General features: G+C 44.7%; 1 protein-coding gene across 4 annotated transcripts; it reads right to left on the bottom strand.

Annotated features, from left to right (window-relative positions):
• Positions 1-1,450: 1,450 nt before the first annotated feature.
• Positions 1,451-20,133, bottom strand: DIPK1C (divergent protein kinase domain 1C). 4 transcript variants are annotated; one of them, XR_010439199.1, is made up of 6 exons: positions 19,964-20,133; positions 19,474-19,531; positions 13,932-14,609; positions 9,940-10,104; positions 7,406-7,924; positions 1,451-7,084 (listed from the first exon to the last, which is right to left on the bottom strand). XR_010439199.1 is itself a non-coding variant. In XM_064705742.1 (5 exons), the coding sequence occupies exons 1-5, from the start codon at positions 20,098-20,100 to the stop codon at positions 7,709-7,711; spliced, it is 1,254 nt and encodes a 417-aa protein (XP_064561812.1). In that variant the 5' UTR covers positions 20,101-20,133; the 3' UTR covers positions 1,451-7,708. The 4 variants fall into 4 exon arrangements, 3 of the variants coding, with proteins under 3 accessions (XP_064561812.1, XP_064561813.1, XP_064561814.1); XM_064705742.1 differs by having other exon boundaries at positions 1,451-7,924; XM_064705743.1 differs by lacking the exon at positions 19,964-20,133 and having other exon boundaries at positions 1,451-7,924; positions 19,474-19,778.
• Positions 20,134-20,333: the final 200 nt, after the last annotated feature.

Genomic DNA, 20,333 nt, shown 5'->3' with positions numbered 1-20,333 from the left:
ACTGGGAATGGTGCTAGAGGTTCACCCTCCAGCATCCGATGGAGATCCATTAGAGAAGTACTTTTATTTCCCAGTGAGCTTTCCCTCAAGGACTGGGAGAGTGAGCCTTTGTAACTCATTGCCCAATAGTCAGTGCTGCCAGAAAGGAGCTGAGATTGAGCCCTCAGCAGCAGGGCAGGCTGATCTATCTGCTCATTTTCCAGGTGCAGCAGACAAGAACTCTCCTGAGCTGCATCCCCACGTTCCTTGCCCTGCCCAAGGACCCAGAGGAGGTGCCTGCAGTGAGAGCAGAGCCCAGGCTCAGAGCAGGCACCGTTGGTGAGCCAGCGTGCATGGAGGGATAGCAGTGGGCTGTGCCACGGCCCATGAGGAAGATCCTGGATCGTGTCCGAGTGGGCGCAGCCATGTGTTGCTGTTTCCACAGAGATTCCCGCTATGGAAAGGAAAAAAGCGCTGGGCTTGGTTAAACATCTGCATTCTGACTTTTATTAAATGAGTTTATTGCTCATTTTACTCCTATCTCTGCCCATTTAAAAGGGCAAGGAGCCCCCGCTCTGCTGCTGACATGAATCAGGAGCACACACTTAAATGCCATGGAATTATGCTGGTGTAAATCCAGCCTGAGCCTCCAAACATGCCAGTATCACACGTGGCTTCATATCTGGGGGGAAATGGATGCAAAATGAATGAGGTGGAACTGAAGAATTGCCCCTGCATAGTCCATTTCCAGGCTTTTCAGTGGAGCTTATCACTGTCCTGTCCAGCTCTTGGCTTCATTTCTTCATTTGTGAAAGATATCTATTAAATGGCAATGGAAATTCAGGCAGTATACTTGCATTATCTAATGCCTCTTCAGTGATACTGCTTTGGCTAATGTAACACTGTTTATCCAATATTTTCTAAGAGTTGGAGACTAGAATCTGATCCAAAAAATGTAACTCTTTAATTACTTAAGAAAGCTCAGTGAAATCAATGGGTAAAACCACAGAATTTGATTAAACATTCTGTTAATTTTTCATTATTTCTGTGCACTGTGTGTTGCTCATTCATGTTGCTAATTACTCTTGCATTTTCCCAATTTACATAGAATATAATATGAAAAATAAAACCCCAGGCATTTGTGGTCTGCCCACTGAGCATTTGTGACATGAAATTACAGCTCAACAAAGGAATGCCTGAGTATCTGTGTGCACACTGCCTTTACTCCATGAAAAATAGAATACAAAGACTAAAAGAAAGACCATGGCTATAACATTCCAAAGGATGGTTTGTTCCTCCATTCTCTGGTCACAGTTTTGCCAAGAGTCAGATGCAGGCTGAATCCGTGTTTGTGCACATCTGGACATATGTTTGGCAAAGCACTTACATGAGCATATGTAATCTAGAATCAAATGGACAAATACTGGTATCATTACATTAAAAGAAATTCTGAACACAGGGGTAATTACTTGGATATTTATTTAGCTATTATTAGACATTTGATTCCATTAAATAGGCCCTGGTTCATATAATAAATATTTAGCCACTGATTAACTCCCTTCAAGATTAGATTGGTATTTAATAACCCTTGTACAAGAGAAAAAACCAAAAAAAAGCAAAACCAAAAACTCCACCCCCCTGCCTTTTCCCAGATATTCCCTTTCCTGGGATAAGGGAAAAAATCAATTTCCTAAGGACAAAGATACAACCTGAAATCTCTGACATATGAATGAGAAAGAAGTAATTACCATATCTGTGAAATTTGGAGTAGTAAACACATTGTGCTTTTTAAATTTTCTTTTGAACTGGAAAGAAGCAGAGGGCTTTGAATTATGCAAATGGAGAGGAATGTTAGCTCATTAATGTACATGGGATATTGGTTGAAAGATCCATTGTTTTCAGCTACTCATGCTTAACTTCCTCTTTAGAAATAAGTACTGACCTCTGTTCTTCCCTGCTGCTTTGCATGTCGTACCTTTAAGAGAATGAACCCATCCTGAACTCAAGGCAGTTTGTTCTTTTCCTGCTGCAGCATGAATCTTGGAGAGATTATAACCAATTTAAGTAGGATGGGGGATTCTGTTTCTAACTAGCTAGAAGCAAACTGCTAAGGAACCAGCCAGGGAAAATGAGAGGTATTCACAATAGTCTCCAGCTTGGATTGCATGTATCTTGAAAGCACTGGCAGCAGATGCTTGTGGAAGTGATTATGCACTGGATCATAGGCACATCCTTCTGGCTGCCAACATCACTTAGGCGCATTTTGTAGTGTAGGAAAAATCCCCTCCAGTTCACAGGAGAAGGAGCTCAGAGTACACTGCAGAAGGCACCAGGAATTGTGGTGTTTAAGGGAGCTCAGCAGTCACTCTGCTGCTCTGGAGCCCAAGCCTGCAGGATCAAAACTTTACCCACAGGATTATGGATCGCAGCCTTTCAAGGGATTTCAGCGTTTTGCCATATTTTAATTTATAGACATAATAACACTTCTAGTGAGAAAAACGCTCCTTTCCCTCTTTTTGGCTGACATTGTTTGTTGCTAATTAGGGCAGCTTTATGCATTTATGTAAATAGTAGTTCTAAAGGTTTTTTCCAAGTGATTTTATTCTGTCTAGCCTTTAGGCTGCAGATGTCATTACACAGCTCCACAGTCTATTTGACAGATCCTTAGACACATACAACAAATGGCTTTTTGGTCATGGCTGCACTATATCCCCTGTGCTACTGCACTTTCTTATTTTAAAGTAATGGAAAGTAATAATGGAAATGTTGGGATTTTTTTTTCTCACAATCAATTCATTGACATTCTCTGAATTTTCAGTATGGAGTCTCTTATCTCTTGTTCTGAGTTCAATTGTCCTGGATTTTCATTCTTTCAAGCATCTCATTGTTTCCTTGCTCTGCATTGCTGAATTTTTTTGCTGCTGAAAGCCCAATAGCCTTTCTCCTGATTTCACTGAGGCTCCAGGAAAGTGGCAGCAACTGAGGCTCCTGCAGAGTGACTCTGATTATTGTGTGGGCTCACTACAGGTGGCCCAGACAGAGGGATTTCAGTTTTCATTTGTACTAGGCTTCACAGGGCATCTGCCAAATCAGCCACTCTGGTTGTTCACATCTGCTGGTACAGAGGATTCTTGGTTGTTTTGTAGTTGGCTGTCCAGATGTGTAGACAGGCATGACAACTACAAGGCTCCCATGTTACAGCCAGAAACTCATTAAAAGCTACAACTTATCACCTTCCTGGCTGTTACACATGACAATAGGATTTGCTGAAAGACAGGCAACCTGGTACATGGCTTCTTTATTTTTTTTTGTTTGGTTTGGGGTTTTTTGTTTTGTTTGGTTTTGGGGAGTTTGTTTTGTTTTGCTTTTATCTACACCAAAATAAATAGGCCAACTTGGGTCTCCATTTTATAACAAAGGAAAAAGTTTATCAGTGAGGAGTCCCTAACCTCTTCAAGTACATGATCCCATTTTTCACCTTTAGGAAATGGGTTGTTCAGCCAATGTTTCTAATTAAAAAAAAAAAAAAAATCAAACCCTTCTCTCTCTTCTCTCCCAGTCCCAAATATCTGTTGTTATCTCTAGTGGTGCCTCCAGCAATGCATCTGAATGCTCTCAGTGAAAGGGGAGTCTGGGCAGTCACATTAGGGAGCAGCAGTATCTGTAAGAACAGCTCTGGCTACAGCAATGACCTGCTTTTCTGGGCTAGTCACCATTGAGCCAACTTAGAAACACAAGGGGGACCACATAAACCCTTTGGGGCAAGGAGTTCTGCTCTGTTTTGTATCATCCTAGTGCAGGACTATTGCTTGCAGATGTCTTTTGCAGAGCATAAAATGCCAGTTGGAGAAAATCAGAAGTAGTTCTGTGAAAATCTTGAGCATCGGGTTGAATTTATCTTTTCTAAAGATTTCCTAGAGATGAAGTAGACCTCCAAGTGGACTCACCTCTTGTAAAATGTGGGAACAGACAGTGTATCTGGATTATTGCAGAGTTGAAGCACATGCTGCTAACTGAGATGCAAAGAATGAATAAACAATGACTTAATGCCATTCCCGTTTCACAGGGAGCCATAAATATGGGGCAGAAGTTGCTGACTAAGGCACTAATTCAGCAAGTGGTAGAAATAAATCAGGAGGTAATGCCACTTTTATAGGGCAAAAAGGATATGGGAACAGACTAACAGAGCAAAGGGATGGGGCTGAGATCAATTGAATGGGAACAGACATCTTGGGCTGAAGTGGCTGCTGCCAGTGCAACCAAACACTACCAGTGAACCTGTGCAAGGCATCTTTTATATGGAAGGGATGAGCAGTGGGAAGGATTTACACAGCCTTTGTAAAGTTGTGGTGCACTAACTACCAAAGAGAGCTGGGCAGTGCTGCCAGGGCAGCGTGAAAGGGGCTTTGTCAGAAAGAAACACCAGTCCTGGGTCTTCCTGTCAAACACCTGTATCAATTTTTCATCAAAAAAATTGTTATTTTAACCAAAAATGTGGTTGTAAAATCATACAGGCTCAAATTACAGCAGTTTGCACTTGTCTCCTTAAGGTAAATGGCAACTAAACCAGTGCCTTAACTTTTTCTTTCTGTCCCAGGGACATAAAGGCACAACTACTGTTTTGTTCCTGTTTTGGTCATTGCTACCTGTGCTAATTAAATGACAATATTTTATTTGCTTCACTGCTAGTGCTTTCTCTCCTGTTTCCCAGGATTTAGTGACTCTGCAAAGCACGTGGGGGGCTGTGAAGAATCCAGCCCTGTGTTCACAGAGCCTGTCAGATTCTCCTTGAAGGTGTGCACCAAAGCCTGCCTGGAGCTGGCTGCATCAGTGATATGTAATCTCACAGCCCAGCCAAGGACAAATAACCCAATTGTGTTGATCTTGAGAGGTTTCTGAGGTTTCTCTGTATCCTGAAAAGAAGTGAAACCTAATGTCCTGGGAAAGTGTGGTGTGGGGGAAGGAGGTCCCTGCCAGGTGGAGGTGGCTGCAGCCAGGCCCTGAAGGGTTTGGAGAAATCTGTCACAGGCAGCTTCCCTTCCTACATCCTGCCAAGGAAAAAGGATCTTCTGAGCAGAGTCACATTCCACCAGTATTTGGCTGCCACCAGTTTTCATTTCACTGTGTTTTTTCCACCTGTTTTTAAAGTGGAATATCCCACCCAATGGAAATTTATTCTTTCTGAAATGCAAACCTGGAAATGGGAAGGGGATCCCTGCCATGGAGGGGGCCTGACTCTGCTGCAAAGCACCGAGCGTCTGTGTGATGCCTGCTTTTCCCTGAAGGTGCCCTCTGAGCTTGGGAAGGAGGAAAGAATGGGACCAGGGAAACTGGAACACAATGATTTATAGTAGCTTCAGTTTCCCCAGCAGCATTTGGGATTTATATTGAGTCCCTCCTGACCTAGCAAGGATCAAGAAGGAGGGATTTGTTGTGAGGGAGCACAAAAATTGATTTGAGTCACAAAAGCACAAATGCTAACTGGTGATAACATAGTCACATGGCTTGGAGGTAAAAGATTACCTCAAGGCACCATCACCAGCTTAACTTCATGTACATTATTCCTGACAGGCACTCACTCTTGCCTGGAGTTAAAAACCACAATTTGTGAAGTCTGATGATTTCCCAGATGATTTGTGCCATATCTTCACTGTTTCTTTCTATCAGAAATCCTGTAGCAAATGTCTTACCTGTTTTCTTCCTTGCTACAGTTTAAGCTCATTGCTGGTCATATCCACCAAGGAAATCTGGATAGGAAAGTTCTCTCCTATTCTCTTTTTATCAACCTTTCAGTTTTTGAAGAAAGTTATCATGTTTATCTTCAGCCTCATCTTCCCCAGACTAAATGTCACTTTATTGAATCTTGCATCATAAATCATGTTTCTACAAAGACTGATGTATTTTTTACTTCTGTTTTTTTTCTATTTTCCCTTCATCTATCTTTTCTTGTCTTCTCTCTAACTGATACTTTACCTATCTTCACTCCCTTGCCACAATCTGATTTCTGTCCTTAATTATTTTCTCCATCTATTTCATGACTTTGTAACAGGGCTTGTTCTGGAATTTGTGCTTCTTCTTATTCTGCTTTGCCTTCCTGCTTTTGCAAAGAATGATCTTAAAGTATTGAAGCCTTCTTTGCCTGCCTGGTTAAAGGAGAAGCATGGGCTGGGAGCAACTTTACCATTCAGGATCTGCTAAGCTGGAGCTCCACCTTAGCAGCAGCTTGTCCAGCCCCAGACAAAGCATCTGACCTAGTTCTTGCTATGATTTTCTTGAGGCCTTGCATGACTTTTAAAACTGTGATAGCTTATTGCAAGAAATATATATAAAAACACAGCAGCACCAGTCTGAAAATTTGAGCTAGGTTTTAAGGGGTCAAGGTCTCCTCAACAGCTTCCATTTTTCTGGTCACAGGCAGTCTTTAGTTCTACTTTAAAGAACCATTCCAGAAATGGAAAGTTTATGTCTAATTGGTGCTCACAGGCTTCACAACTGCCATAAGGCTGAGGGACATAAAGATGGAGCAGATTAAATGTTGTTAAGTGTCTCACATCCACAAACCAGTATTGTGGGCCTTAAAATTGATTCCTCCAACTGAGGGCTGCCATAGGCTGCTGGGATTCCTGTTTGTGGGCTTTGTAATTTCCCCATGCCAAAACCAGATCATGGGGACGTTGCCTGGTACTGGGCCTACACACTTATAATGTCTCCTGAACCCATTTTAGGTTCCCCAGCCACAGCTCTGCACATTTGAAAGGCAAAGTTAATGTTTTCAAGTTAATGATTTCAAGTTAATCTAGAGATCTTTATTTACATAACTCATCACAAGATAATGAATTTGTACAAAAAAGTTTCCTTTTGTTCATTAAAAAAATATCATGGAAGAAAACTCTGCATCTGGATATTGTTCTGTGCAAAGGACAGATTGTTGACATTCCTGGGCAATTCTGCTCTCTGGCAAAGGAGTGCTTCTTATCAAGTGCTCTGATGTACAAGTGCCTGAGGGCTTGTTCACAAGGGAAAATCCAGTAGCATTATTCATACCTCTTCACTGCAGAATATGAGTACCCACATGGGAGCTCAGCAGGGGTATAATTATTTTGCCCTAGAAAAGTCCAAAGTACCTTTATATAATTTTTCCCCAAAAGAGTCAGCAATGGCACAGGTAATGCAATGGCCCAGAGGAAATGCATTTGGGGACATCAGGAAGGACTGCTTTGTACAAAAGCAACTCTTTCCTTGTGTGACAGCACATTTCCCTGTTTGTGATCCCCCTCTTTTTTTCCCCCCCACACACAAAATGCTCTGTATCTGCTGTAAAAACCCACCTCGTTTGACAGAGAAACTAAAACAAACACCATGCATGTACTTATTCACACCCACCCACCCATTCTTTTAATTATTGATCGAGTTTTGCTGCACTTACACTTTTCTTCTGTCAGTGCATCCTCTGAGCAGCACCCTCAGACAGATGCTATCTGAGCAGTGACTGCAGCCCAGAAGGATGCGCTGTATGCTGATGGAGAGGGGTAGTGCTTCCTCAGGAGAACAAGCAAGAACAGAATCCATGTAAAGCAATTTAACATTTTAGAGGGTATCATCAGGACGTGCTGCACCTGCAGCTATGAACTTCATAGCAGAAAAGCAATCTCTGTGCTGTAAAATCCGGGGTTAGGAGGGTGGCAGAGAGGTGGGGTGTGGCCTGTGCAGGACGCGCTGCCCTTGGTGCCTACTCCGGCCCTTGCAGCTCCCGCTGGGTGACCCTCAGCAGGTGGTAGAGCTCCGAGAGGGATTTCAGAGCCCCCTGATGCCCCGTGGCACCCGTGAGCCCTGGCTGGGCACACTCCTGCACGGCTTTCTGCAGCTGCAGCTGCAGGGGCAGGGAGACCAGCGCTCCTCTGAGACTGGGGGAAAACCAGCGGCGGAATATCTTGTCACAAATGACCTGGGGAAAGGAAAAAGAGCAGTGTCACAGACATATTTAATGAAAAATCCTTTCATTAGGATCTTTTCTCTTGAGAAGCTTCAGCTTCTCCATGTTTTGCTGCTTTGGAATGTGATTTGGAGAATTGTTTACCCAGTATGTGAAATTCTTTTTAATTGATGACCAATGACAGCCACCTGTGTCGAGGCTGTGAGCAGTCACAAGATTTTATCATTCCTTTCTATTTCTTGCTAGCCTTCTGATGAAATCCTGTCTTCTATTCTTTCAGTATAGTTTTAATATAATATATATCATAAAATAATAAATCATCCTTCTGAAACATGGAGTCAAGATTCTCGTCTCTCCCCACGTTGGGATTGCCTGCAAATTCAGCAGAGCAGATCATTGTGTTTCAGGAACTGTCACTAATGCCCTGCTGCTTCCCTGGGACTGTAGCAAAATGTCATCTGAATCCAAAGGGCCTCTAGCCATTCAAAGAGGGAGGTATCATAAAGGCAAAGCTCTAGCTAAGGGATGGCCCTTCTCAGGCTGTTCCTGCACTTCACACATCTTAGGAGTGCCTGGGGGAGCTGGGGTTGTTTAGTCTAGGAAAGAGGGTGCTGAGGGAGGACCTTATAGTCCTCTATAAATATCTGAAAGGAGGCTGTAGCCAGGTAAGGATCAGCCTCTGCCCCCAGATGACAAGCAATACAAGGGGAAATGGCCTCAGGTTGTGCCAGGGGAGATTTAGATTTGATATTAGGAAAAATTTCCTTACCAAAATGGTTGTCAAGCACTGGAACAAGCTGCCCAGGGAATTAGATGAGTCACTATCCCTGGAATATTTCAAAGACATGTAGATGTGACACTAGAGGTGTGATCTGTTGGTGTACCTGGAAGTGTTTGGTTAACAGTTGGACTTATTGATCTTCAAGGTGTTTTCCAATACAAATAATCCTATGATTCTGCATAATAAGTGGTGAGGGTGAGGGGGTGGGAGAAGCAGGCAAAGGCCAACAAGCTACACCCCCAGCCTTTCTGTTTTGTCAGTGCCTCCCATCAGCACAAGGTGGGTGAGCTGTAAGACACCTCATCCCAAAGCCAAGAACCCCATGGACACCCCCTTTCTAGCACACCCACACACTGCACCAGTGGTTGTGATTCTCCAATCACAGTGGTTGTGATTGGAGAATCACAACCACTGCTTACACTTGGACAGCCTCAACTTCCACAGAACCATAGCATCACCAAGGTTGGAAAAGACTTTCAAGATAATTGAGTCCAAGTGTCAATGCAGCACTGCCAAGTCTATCGCTAAATCATGTCCCAAGTGCCACATTCACAAGTTTCTTGAACACTTACAGGGACAATGTTTCCACCATTTCCCTGGGCAGCCTCTTCCAATGCTTCACCACTCTTTCAGGAATTTTTTCTCATATTCAACCTAAACCCTCCCTGGTGCAATTTGGTGTCATTTTGTATTGTATTGATACTTGTTACTTGGGAGGAAAGATACACCTCACTGCATCCTCCTTTCAGGTAGTTACCAAGAGCAATAAGATGTCCCTGAACCTCCTTATTTCCAGTCTAAATATCTCCAGCTCCCTCAGTCACTCCTTGAAGACTTGTGCTCCAGACCCTTCATCACTTCTTTGCCCTCTCTGGACATTCTCCAGCCCCTCAATGTCTTTCTTGAAGTGAGGAGCCCAGAAATGAACACAGGATTTGAAGTGCAACTCAAGAATGTAAGTTTACCATCAGTGGAGACAGAAGTGCTAATGACCTGCCCCTGGTATGCTCTCCTGTCTGTGGCACTGGGCTAACACCTACAGAAAATCATGGCAAATAAACACTATATAGAGAGAATATAAAGATCTGTTTATGTGCCCCAAAACAAGATTTCTCAACAGGACACTTAGGTGGACATGTTTAAAAACTGACTGTCTTCATCTCAGGGTCTCCTTGTACATCCCATGCATTTTATAGTCAGAGTGATTTTAAAAGGAATGATGCATAAAACAGCTGTGTCTACTCACTTGCAAGTTGTTATTGGCTCTCTGTGCTCCACATTTTCTGATTTTCAGATTGCATTTTGAGAAGCAATCAAAGAAATTACAATCTTCGTCTCCTGTGCACTTCTGTTCCAGGATGTCCCTCATTTTGGGTTCAAAAAAGGCCATATCCACATCAATGGCCACCACCTGTGAATCAAACATCCCATCAGAACTGGCCCAGCACAGCCTCTGGGACAGGGCTGAGCAGGCATTCTTTGCTGCTGGCTTTGGGAAATGCTGTGCTGAGAGCATCTGCTGGAGGAGAACTGGGATCACAGGGGCTTTATTTCACTTAACTGAGCCACACTAACCTTATAAACACCACTTTTTAAACAAAAACAGCCAATGCTTATGACACCAGGAATGGAAAAATTATTTGTGAACAACATGCACCCCTGGGGTCAATTGGACTGATTCACCTTAAAATGGACCTATCCAATCTGAGGATGGATTTACTTGCTGGTGCAGCAGATGCAGATGGCACCTCAACCTCTCAATTACATGATGGTGCCCAATTACCCATGGGCCAGACAGTGTCATTTAGAACTCAGCATTTAGACTAAACCCCTGACTTTGCCACTGTGGAGAGGAGCAGTGGGATGTGCAAGGACAGCTGCACCTGGTACAACTCCTGCAAACCTGTCCTTGCATTCTGCGGGTTTGAGTCTGTTCAGCTGCAGGAGGAGATCCCTGACCTGGGTGAGAGCTGGGTCTGCCTTTGTGCAGTCTTCTTTGCTATGCTTTGACACATTTATTGTGCACAGTTCTTGTTCTTATAGTGCAGAAATATGTCCTGTAACAGAGTCCAGCCAGAAGCTGGTCACCGCAGAAAAACCCTGAGTGAAAGGGGTCAGTCCCTTTCCTCCCCTGGCAGAGGGGAGGCTCTCAGACACAGCACAAACTGTTGGCAGAGCTGCTGCCCGTGCTGGGGGTGAGACCTTTCTGGAAGGGATGTGGGCTCAGTTTCTGCCAGTGCCACCCCACCCCTGAATGCTTCACTTAAAGAAATCACAGCAATAAAGAGGGAAAGAAAAAAGAAAAAGAGAGAGAGAAAGAGAGAAAGAGAGAAAGAGAGAAAGAGAGAAAGAAAGAGAGAAAGAGAGAAAGAGAGAAAGAGAGAGAGAGAGAGAAAGAGAAAGAGAAGAAGAGAAGAAAGAGAGAAGAGAGAGAAAAGAGAGAAAGAAGAGAAAAAGAGAGAAAGAGAGAGAAAGAGAGAAAGAGAGAAGGAGAAAAAGAAGAGAAAGAAAAGAAGAGAAAGAAAGAAAAGAAAGAAAGAAGAAAGAAAGAAAGAAAGAAGAAAAAGAAGAAAGAAAGAAAGAAAGAAAGAAAGAAAGAAAGAAAGAAAGAAAGAAAGAAAGAAAGAAAGAAAGAAAGAAAGAAAGAAAGAAAGAAAGAAAGAAAGAGAGAAATCCAATACAGGGATGGCAGCTGCCTGATGTGAGCCAAGCTGTGGGTAACCACAGAGAAGGAAGCCTGACTCCAACATCAGGGATGTGCAGCCAGCAAATGTTCACAGCTGCATTTCACACTTGACAGTCAGGATCAGGGATGTTCTCTCTCAGCATCTGACACACATTTTCATAGAGGAAAAGGTCAGGGACCTGGGCAAAGCAGAGTTACTTGGGCTCAAATGATAGTTTTATTTTTGAGATTCGACCTCCCACGTAACAGGAGAAGATGAACAGTGTGACTGGAACAGCAACTGGATCAACCCCAGGAACTAAAGATGTCTGGTTTGGTAGAAGGCCAAATAAACCTTCCACAGGCAAAATAAAAAACATAGTCTAATCTTCATTTTGTTCTACTCCTTTTTCCATAGGGAAAAAATCTTACAGAAATGAGGCATATCTTAAAAACATAAGTATTTTTAAGCATTTTGGAGACCTCTATAATGATGATGTAGCCTAAGGAATTTTACATGTTTGGACAGGCAAATTTGTTGGGGTTTTTTTTTTTGGGTTTTTTTTTTTTTTTTTTGGTTCTTTACTTCCTAAAGCTTTCTGTGGTTTTGCTGTTCACTTCTTTGGAGAAGAGACAGTGAGAGAAGTGCAGGGTTTCCCCAGTCCCAGCATCACTGTTCCACCTCCCAGGTGGGGTGTTTGCCAGCACATTTGACAATCTTATCCAGTGCTCCACTAGGAAAAGCAGCCCCAGTTCCCAAATGCGTGGCTGCCAAAGGGTTCAATGTCTTCACTGAAATTCTTTTACAAAAATGTATGGGCAATCCAGCTAGACCCTGTGGAGACACATCTGGCTGACACTTTGCCTATAAACAGCTACATTTTGGTGAGCTTTGCTATGATCATAGCTGATGAAAAAAGGAAATACAGGAAGGACCCAACTTGGCTCATGACCTGATTTAAAGTCATGTTTAATGTGCTGTGAGCTTTTCAGTTTTCTCTCAATTACTGGTAAAAGAGGAAGCTCTCCCAGAGTATTGTGCATTCATCCAAACCTCCTTCTAACTCTGTACCTTATGTAGCTCCATGGCAGCTTAAATTTCTCCTGGATGATCTACCAGACAGTTCCTTTCTTTGCAGCAGGAGAGCACATGAAGGCTGGAGGCTTATCCCCACCACATGAAAATAATCCTCAAAGTAAAACCATTGCATTCCAAGCACATTTCTTTGGGCATTAGAAGTCTCATTACTCAGATGAGGAATAGTGGTACAATTGTGAGGTTTTTCTATTATCCCATACAAGAAACCAGCAAGTGAAAAAGCTGCTTAAAACAAACAGAAGAGACAAAAAAGAGGCTGCATTGCGGTGTTCCCATTCTGGAACTGGTTGGTCACTGGAACATCCTGGCAAAGCAAGCCTCACCAAAAGGATTCAGAAGAGAACACACATCCGGTATTCATCCCCTTTCCCTAAATGGAATCTATTTTCCTGTAAGTAGGTTGTGAAACAGATGCTCTGGCCTGTGCTCAGCCACAGGCAGCCACAGCCCTGAGTAACTGAGGAAGATGGGCAAAGCCTGCCTTGAGGAATTCCTGCTTTGCCTAAGTAGTGGTACAGCTTGCTTCGGTTTCTTGCTGTATCTCCTCGCCCATTCCATGCTCAGCTGCTGTATTGCACCTGAATAAACAATGGGAGGGGAGGGAAGGGTGAAGGGCAAACACTCTAATTGCTCTATGTTTAGGTTTTTGTTGTCTAGTACTCTGAAGATAAAAGTGTTACATTAACACTCAGTGAGTACTGAAAATAAAGTCCCTGAAAATGCTTTATATTAACTCAGAGTGCAGAAACTCCACTGATGACACTGCAAATTTGGGGCCTAAATTCAAACACTCACTGCACGGTACCTCCAATCTGTAGGCAAAATTCCAACCAAAACCAGAGGAATTTCTGTGCACAGAATGAATGTGAGCTACACTACTACTTAGAAAATATACACAGGTATCAGGTCCGAGTTACAGCTGCACCATGAGAAGTCAAAGAGTGACAGTAGTAGGGAGTGTCATGTTGCTGTCCTTGCATAGTTTCCAGACCAGGTAAGCTGACCACCAAAGCACAAATATGTGTTTGGATGTGGGGAGTTCCCCTTGTGTCAGACCATGAATTCAGCCTTAGCTTTCAAATTCATACAGTTTTTTCATTTCAGCATCACTACCAGAAATATGACTCAAAATACAGCTTCATTTAGAGCTTTTGAAATCCCCTTGTCTCCAGGAGGCATCCCCCACCACATCCAAGGGACCTCGCACCGGTGCCTTTGAAGAAGTGAAACAAAACAGAAGCGAGCAAGAAGTTTTCAAAATAAGCAGCAGGATTTAGCACTCCAAAAATGTGACTGTACACATTACAAAGAGGAAAAGCAGAAGAGAATCTCCCTTGATGCTTGTAAATTCATTGGCTTTGCAAAAACTTAGCCAAAAGCTGTGCGAGGAGGGAAGTGTCATTTTTACACAGCCACCTTCAGACTAGAATTTGACCACAAGTTCCTGGAACACCACCCCAAAGGCCCAACTTACCGTGAGATCGTGCCTGATAGCGAAGTTTTCTGGTTTGATGTCGCACAGGTGAAGGCGGTGAGAGAAATCATTATCAAAGTGCTGCACCATGTCCAGAAAGCTGAGTGCAATGTCAATGATGGCTCTCACCCTGCTCCTGTGGCCACTAAGGGACGGACCCATCACATTTTCCAAGGGAAAAAGAGTTTTGTGCCAGGCATGTCCAGCTGTGAGATACTCCACAGCATAAAAGTGTCCACAAGAGCCAATAATTCGTAGCACATGTTTGCTGAAGTCCTGCAGCAAACTGAAGTAGATATATTCTTCCTGCTGGAGCAAGGACCACATGCTGGCCACCTGTGCTTTCCAACGTGGTCCCTTCTTCCTTGTCCACAGGGGCCCCATGGTATTGTTAGACAGTTCTAGCCCCAGGGCATTTTTGACCTCCAAAGCTACCATAAGCAGCAGCTCTGTTTCGGGGATATCCTGTGTTTCCACCTCCTCTAGCATACTGAGGTGCTGGTAGCTTGAAAAGCTTTCCTTTTTGGATTTCAGTATGATGGGCTGGCCTCTCCAATCAGCCTGGATGACCTTCTTACCTCTGTCATAGTAAAGGCAGTGTTTGTACACCAGCTTCTGTGCCACACACAGGTCTTCACAGAGGTCCCCAGTCAGGGCTCCGCTGCTGTAGTCAAGGCACTGGAGTGAAAGAGCAGAATATTCATAGCAGAACCATACCCCTATGGACCATGCAGAAGAAAGACAAATAATGAGCAACAGTTCTAATCTTGAGAGGACTGCAGCAGTCATGGAACTGCAAACACACACCTACAACCATTGGGATGTTCAGTGGTTTTTCAGAAGTCTCTAGAGATCTATTACTAGGGGAGTTTTTCTTCAAAACAGGGATTATGGGGATGGTAGAGGGCAAGATTTTCAGGGGCAAGGAAAGGGACTGGATGACCTGTCAGTCTGAAACTTTTTACACATATGAGTTCAGTGGGACAAACTCTAAACACTTGGGCTGTGCTGTGTATGATTATGGGGTGTAACACTTTAAGGCACACAGTAATGCAGCACTTCTCTGGAAGGTTCAGGGCAGCATAACTTAGACATCACCACTAAAACGAAAGGAAAACCCATGTGCAGCTGGATTTCTGGGACATTCCACAGCTCTGCACGCTTCAGCCTTGCACTCAACATACCCTGAAGGAAGCTGTGATAACCTCCTCCTGTATCACCAGGAAACACAGGTTTCATTCAATGAGCTTTGGACCAAGAACTTTCAGAATTTTTGAGTATGTAAATGCTGCAGAACACAATGACTCTCCAGGGTTTATATGCAGTTATCAGAAGTGACATTTTAATATTAATTGCTTCAGTATTTAATCTTTTATTAACTGGAAAGAAATCAGTCTTTGGAAACAAGGGAACTGCTGCTTGATAGTTAAGTGGTCAATGGAAATTAGTGCAAGAACTGCAAGGATTCCCTCACCAGTTCGTCTCAAGCCAGAATAATTTCTATGATATCAGTTCCAAAAGTGGAGGCAGTTGATGTATTCCTGTGGTCTTCCAGAAGTGCAGCTGTAGGGACTGCGTTGGGTCCCTCTACTGAGGGACGATGATCAGAGGTCTGTGGTGAAAGGGGAATACAGGCCAAACATCTGTGAGGCAGCTTGACAGTGTCATCCACCTCAATTGCTTTCTGGCATTTGAACCTTCACTTAAACAAACTGGCAGGTCCCCCCTGCACGTGCAGAACTCGCAGTGGCCGCCTGAGCCCCACCTCATTTGTGACTGCCTGTTACACGAGGAACGTGATCCTCGTAGCATTCCAGCAATGTATTTTCTTGGGACAGTCCCTGAGGTGTGCACATCAGAGGAATATGTTCTGATGCCAAGCAATATTTAGAGTCCAGCCTTAAACAACACACTGGGGAATGGGTGGAGGATCAAGTCCAAAATCCAAGAATGGTGATCAGTTGACAGAAACAGCTCACTGAGGGCAGTTCAGAGAGACATAAAATTTATTTATATTCTGATGTTCCCACAGCCCAAGTGGGAATGTTCAGTGCCAGCAAGGAGAGTCAGGTAGGCAAACTCTTGCATGAGTGACTGGACACTGAGTCCATGCACGGACACACACATCTGCATTCTCATCCACACCAGGATGACTAAAGAGACTCACTCAGACTTCTGAGACTCACTCAGACTCAGATCTGCAGACTACAGAGCATGCAGATCAATGTTCTTGCTTTTGAAAATTTACTCCTACTAATGTAATACAATTTTACTCTACTTTTTTAAGTAGGAAATGTAGTTTTCTCGACAAAAGTAGGTTAGCAGTTCTTGCCATCTGGAGCTCTAAGCAATTTTAGAAAGAAAATTACAAACAGAAGGAATTTTTTGGGGTTTCTTTGGATTGTAAGTATAAGCACATTTAAAACTCTATTGACAGACCACAATCTAATTCTCTTCTTGTACAGTAAGAGAAGATAGGACTTAGTCATGTAATTGGGTTCACATGGGTGGACACTTGCCCCTGTGGACAATTTTACTGTGGTTCACTCTTAGAGGGTTCACATGCATGGACTTCTGGCATCCAAAAGAACACATGACCTGTAGCCAAACATGTCAAGGCACAGCTTATTTTCCTGTGTTGACATCACATCATTCTTAATGGCATTAGTGAAAAAAAGTATTTGTGGAAAAAGCAGAGTCAAATTTCACAGGCAGAGGAGACAGGTCCTTTTTGAACCTGGTTGCTATATAGGACTTTTCTGCTGTTTTTTCAGTTGACGCTATAAATATTTGATTATTAACCTAGCATCTGACAAACAGTGTTGGAATAATATTTTTCTTACAATGAATTTGTGCAGTGTTTTGCAAACTGGGATCTGTGAAAGAGGACTTGACCAAAGAGCTCGTGGCCTCACACTGATGAAACACAGATCAGCCTTCCAGAAGTGCATTCTCAGTTGATCACAAAGGCAAGCAAGGCTTTCAAAAAGATTTCCTCAAGGAAGCAATCAAGAAGATTGAACCATTTCCTATCAACCCTTTAGGCACAGCTTGCACTGGTGGTTCATGTTGTAGCAATTATTTGACCCTTACATCCATTCTAAACACACAGTTTTACAGGACAGTCTTCCATCATATTGGCATGGCTTGTACTGTTGTGCTCCCCAGAGTACTAGCTTGCCTTTTATAGTATTAAAACACAAATTTGGTGGACTGAAAGCATTTAACCAGGTAATACGGATTACCCTGCCATGACACAATGGACCGTTCATTATTTACCAACACAGGAAGTTTCCCTAACTTCAGACTTCACTATACAACATTGTCCATCATCCTGCTGATAAAAGGAAGAATCAATTCCCCAAAGAAATATTTCAGAAATGGTCCTCCAACCTAGCTGCCATCCCTGTCTTAATGACTGAAGTTGAGATCTGTTGATGAGAGTTTTAAATTGACCTTTGAAAGCCACAGATTCTTCTTTCAGTGCCAGATACTTAAAACTAAAATATGAAAGTGCTACTAAGCCAAAAGCCTTATAAAGAAGCAGCTGTACTACACAAAAATGCACACACAAGCACAGCTTGGACTCATTCATATGTATCTTATTAAAATTGGCTACATAATTTTTAATGTCTTCAATGGACTTATCCAGATAAGTTTAAAAAGCTGGGTTTAAATGAAAGTGATAGCTTAAATTAATGTAAACCTTGGTAAGGATTTAAATAAATTTAAATAACTCACTGTACCACTGTGCCCTGATGTTCTGCCTAGTTAGCTACTACTTCTGTGTAAATGCAATACAGAGCCAGGTTTGGAAGGCATCAAAATTAATTGATTTCTCCAGAGGGAACAGAAATTGATTGCTATGGCTTAGTGTTCAGTGTGAATGAAGATGAGATTGGCATTAGGAAAGAGCAAAGGGAGAGCTTTATTGAGAGTAAAAGTTGGTCTCTGCAAATTGCCCAGGGCTATTTCAGCCTTCTCAGTGCAGTACACAGCTGCACAGATGTATGTCTTACTCAGAATAAGGAAATAAAACCTTCAGAAATGCCACTTGAAAGGGCATTTGCACCCACCTCCTTAAAATATCTCATCTCCTACTGAGAGATGACTAGTAAAATAGTTTTTCTTAGAAGTTTACTTTTGCTTAATAGAAGGTGTGAGACTCAAGCTATCAGGTTATTTGTTTCACAGATCAGTTGCACTTTCTGAAACTGTGAAACTCCCGCTAAGTTCAGAAGATGTAGAAGAACTTATTTTGGGGCGGATGGAGAGGAGTTCATTTTCTAATTATTCCACTAGAAGGACAAGCCCTTTCTAACGTCATCTGGGAAAACTGTTGCTTCCAAACCTTCACGATACTACTGATGATGCACCTACTCACAGACAAGCACAGCGATCTCAGCTACTCTTCCTCTGCAAGGAGGGTCTGAACCTGAGCTGTCTCAGTGATGGAGACAACTTCCCAAGCTTGCGACTGAAATCTGATCCCTGGGCTTTTGAAGCCTTGCCTGACGCTTTCCAAACTGAAGAACAGCAACAAGTCTCTGTCCATCTGTTTATTGGTGGCTGCCACGGCAAGGACCTGGATGTCCCTGAGCTTGGCAGCTCCGTGCACCTCCGTATCTCAGTGCTCTTCCCGAGCACGTAAGGATGAGGCAGGAATCATTCCTACAGCTGCAAACCTGAGCTCAGCCCTACTTCAGTCTGGCTCCTGAGGTACTGAAACTGGAACTCACTGCCATTAAACACATGCTGTCAGGACCGCTGCCTACACTTGCTTTTCCTTTATTATTCAGAATTAAGGGAAATCTATGATCAGTTTTTGCTTGCTTGCAGTGATAGATTATTCAATTCCCACTGGGATTCCTCCTTTCCCACCTAACCACTGGCACTACAGATATCCTGACTAAGAAACAAAATTGAACTAAAAGCATTAACCCACGCTGCTCCTCTTCTCAAAGTGTTTCCTATACATTTTCCCTTTATTTTTAAGGGAAACTTTAATGAATATTCGCAAATCCTTTCTTGAATTTTAACCACATCTTACACACCAGCCCCCACCAGACCATAAAGGAAGCGATACAAGCTGCCTGGCACTTCTCAAAGAGGACTTTTGAACAAACAGCTTTTCGGCTAAAAACAAACAAAAAACCCCAAACACCCAGAGGAAGGCTTTCATCCTCTTCGGAGCGTTCGGCTCAGGCAGCGCACCCGCATCCCATGCCCGGGCGCCGGGCGGCCGCCTGCACCTGACCTCGCCCCGGGAAGGGAGGCAGGGAGGGAGGGAAGGAGAGAGGGAGGCAGGGAGGGAGGGAAGGAGATAGGGAGGGAGGGAAGGAGGGAAGGAGGTAGGGAGGCAGGGAGGTAGGGAAGGAGGCAGCCGCCCGCCCGTGCGCACCGGGGGCTCCGGCGATGCGGCACCTCCGGCGGCCGGAGCCGGGCAGGGCGCCCCGAGAGCAGCCCCGACGGACCGAGCGCCCGCGCCTCGTCCTGCCGGGCAGCCCCGGGGAGATGCCCCGCGTCCCGCCGGGGCACGTACCAGCCTGGCCAGGATCCGGTGGCTTTTCTCGTCCGTGCAGCTCTCGGAGAAGACGCTCCTGTGGAGGAGGAACAGCGCAGCGCTCACCAGCACCCAGCAGGCAGCCCAGAGGAGGAGCAGCAGCAGGGCGCATCGCCGCCAGATTTTGAGCCGCAGCCGCTTGAAGCCCGGGATGCCCCTCATTGCCGCGCCGGGGCTGCGCTGGGCTCCGGCGGCCGCTGCAGCCGCGGCGGCCCCGAGCGAGCGGCGGCGGGGCCGGGGGAGCCGCGCTGCGCCCCCCGCACGCCCGTCCCACCCCGCCGGGCTGCCCCGGCCGCTCCCGCCCCCTGCCCCGGCCGGGGCTGCCCCTGCGGAGCCCCGAGCGCCCCTTTTGAATTTAAGCCACGTAGTTCCGCCGGCTTTTGTCTGCGCTCCCCGGTGCCAAGCGGCCCCTGCAGCCACTTGGCGGCTGCTGCCCGCGCCCCCCGCCTCTCCTCCGCGAGTTTCTCACCCGAGAATAAAGGGAGTTTGAAGGGTGATGAATGCTGCTCTGGGAACCCTTTGCAAGAGGCAGCCCGGAGACGGACAGGTCCCTCTGGTGAAAGCTTCGTGTCCCGGCAAATGGGAAAAGGAATAAAAAGCTGTCATTAATTCTGGAGTAACTTCTCAGTTTTATCCTCCCGGAGCTAATGGAGGGAGAGAGAGAAGCGGCTCAGACGCCCTTTCCGTAACGCACACCCCAGCGCCCCCATGGTCGGTCGCCCCTTGACTCCCCCAGCCTCAGTGACGGGGTGCAGGCCGGCCCCTGCCCGCACCCCCGGGTCTGCCTCCCTCGGCGGACAATGCCAGCAGAGCGGCCACTGGGGACACGCTGCCAAAAC

Source organism: Zonotrichia leucophrys, chromosome 2, assembly GCF_028769735.1.
Source record: "Zonotrichia leucophrys gambelii isolate GWCS_2022_RI chromosome 2, RI_Zleu_2.0, whole genome shotgun sequence".
NCBI lineage: Eukaryota > Metazoa > Chordata > Aves > Passeriformes > Passerellidae > Zonotrichia > Zonotrichia leucophrys.
The sequence above is the reverse complement of the archived record's forward strand: the minus strand, read 5'-3'. Positions and strand labels throughout refer to the sequence as shown.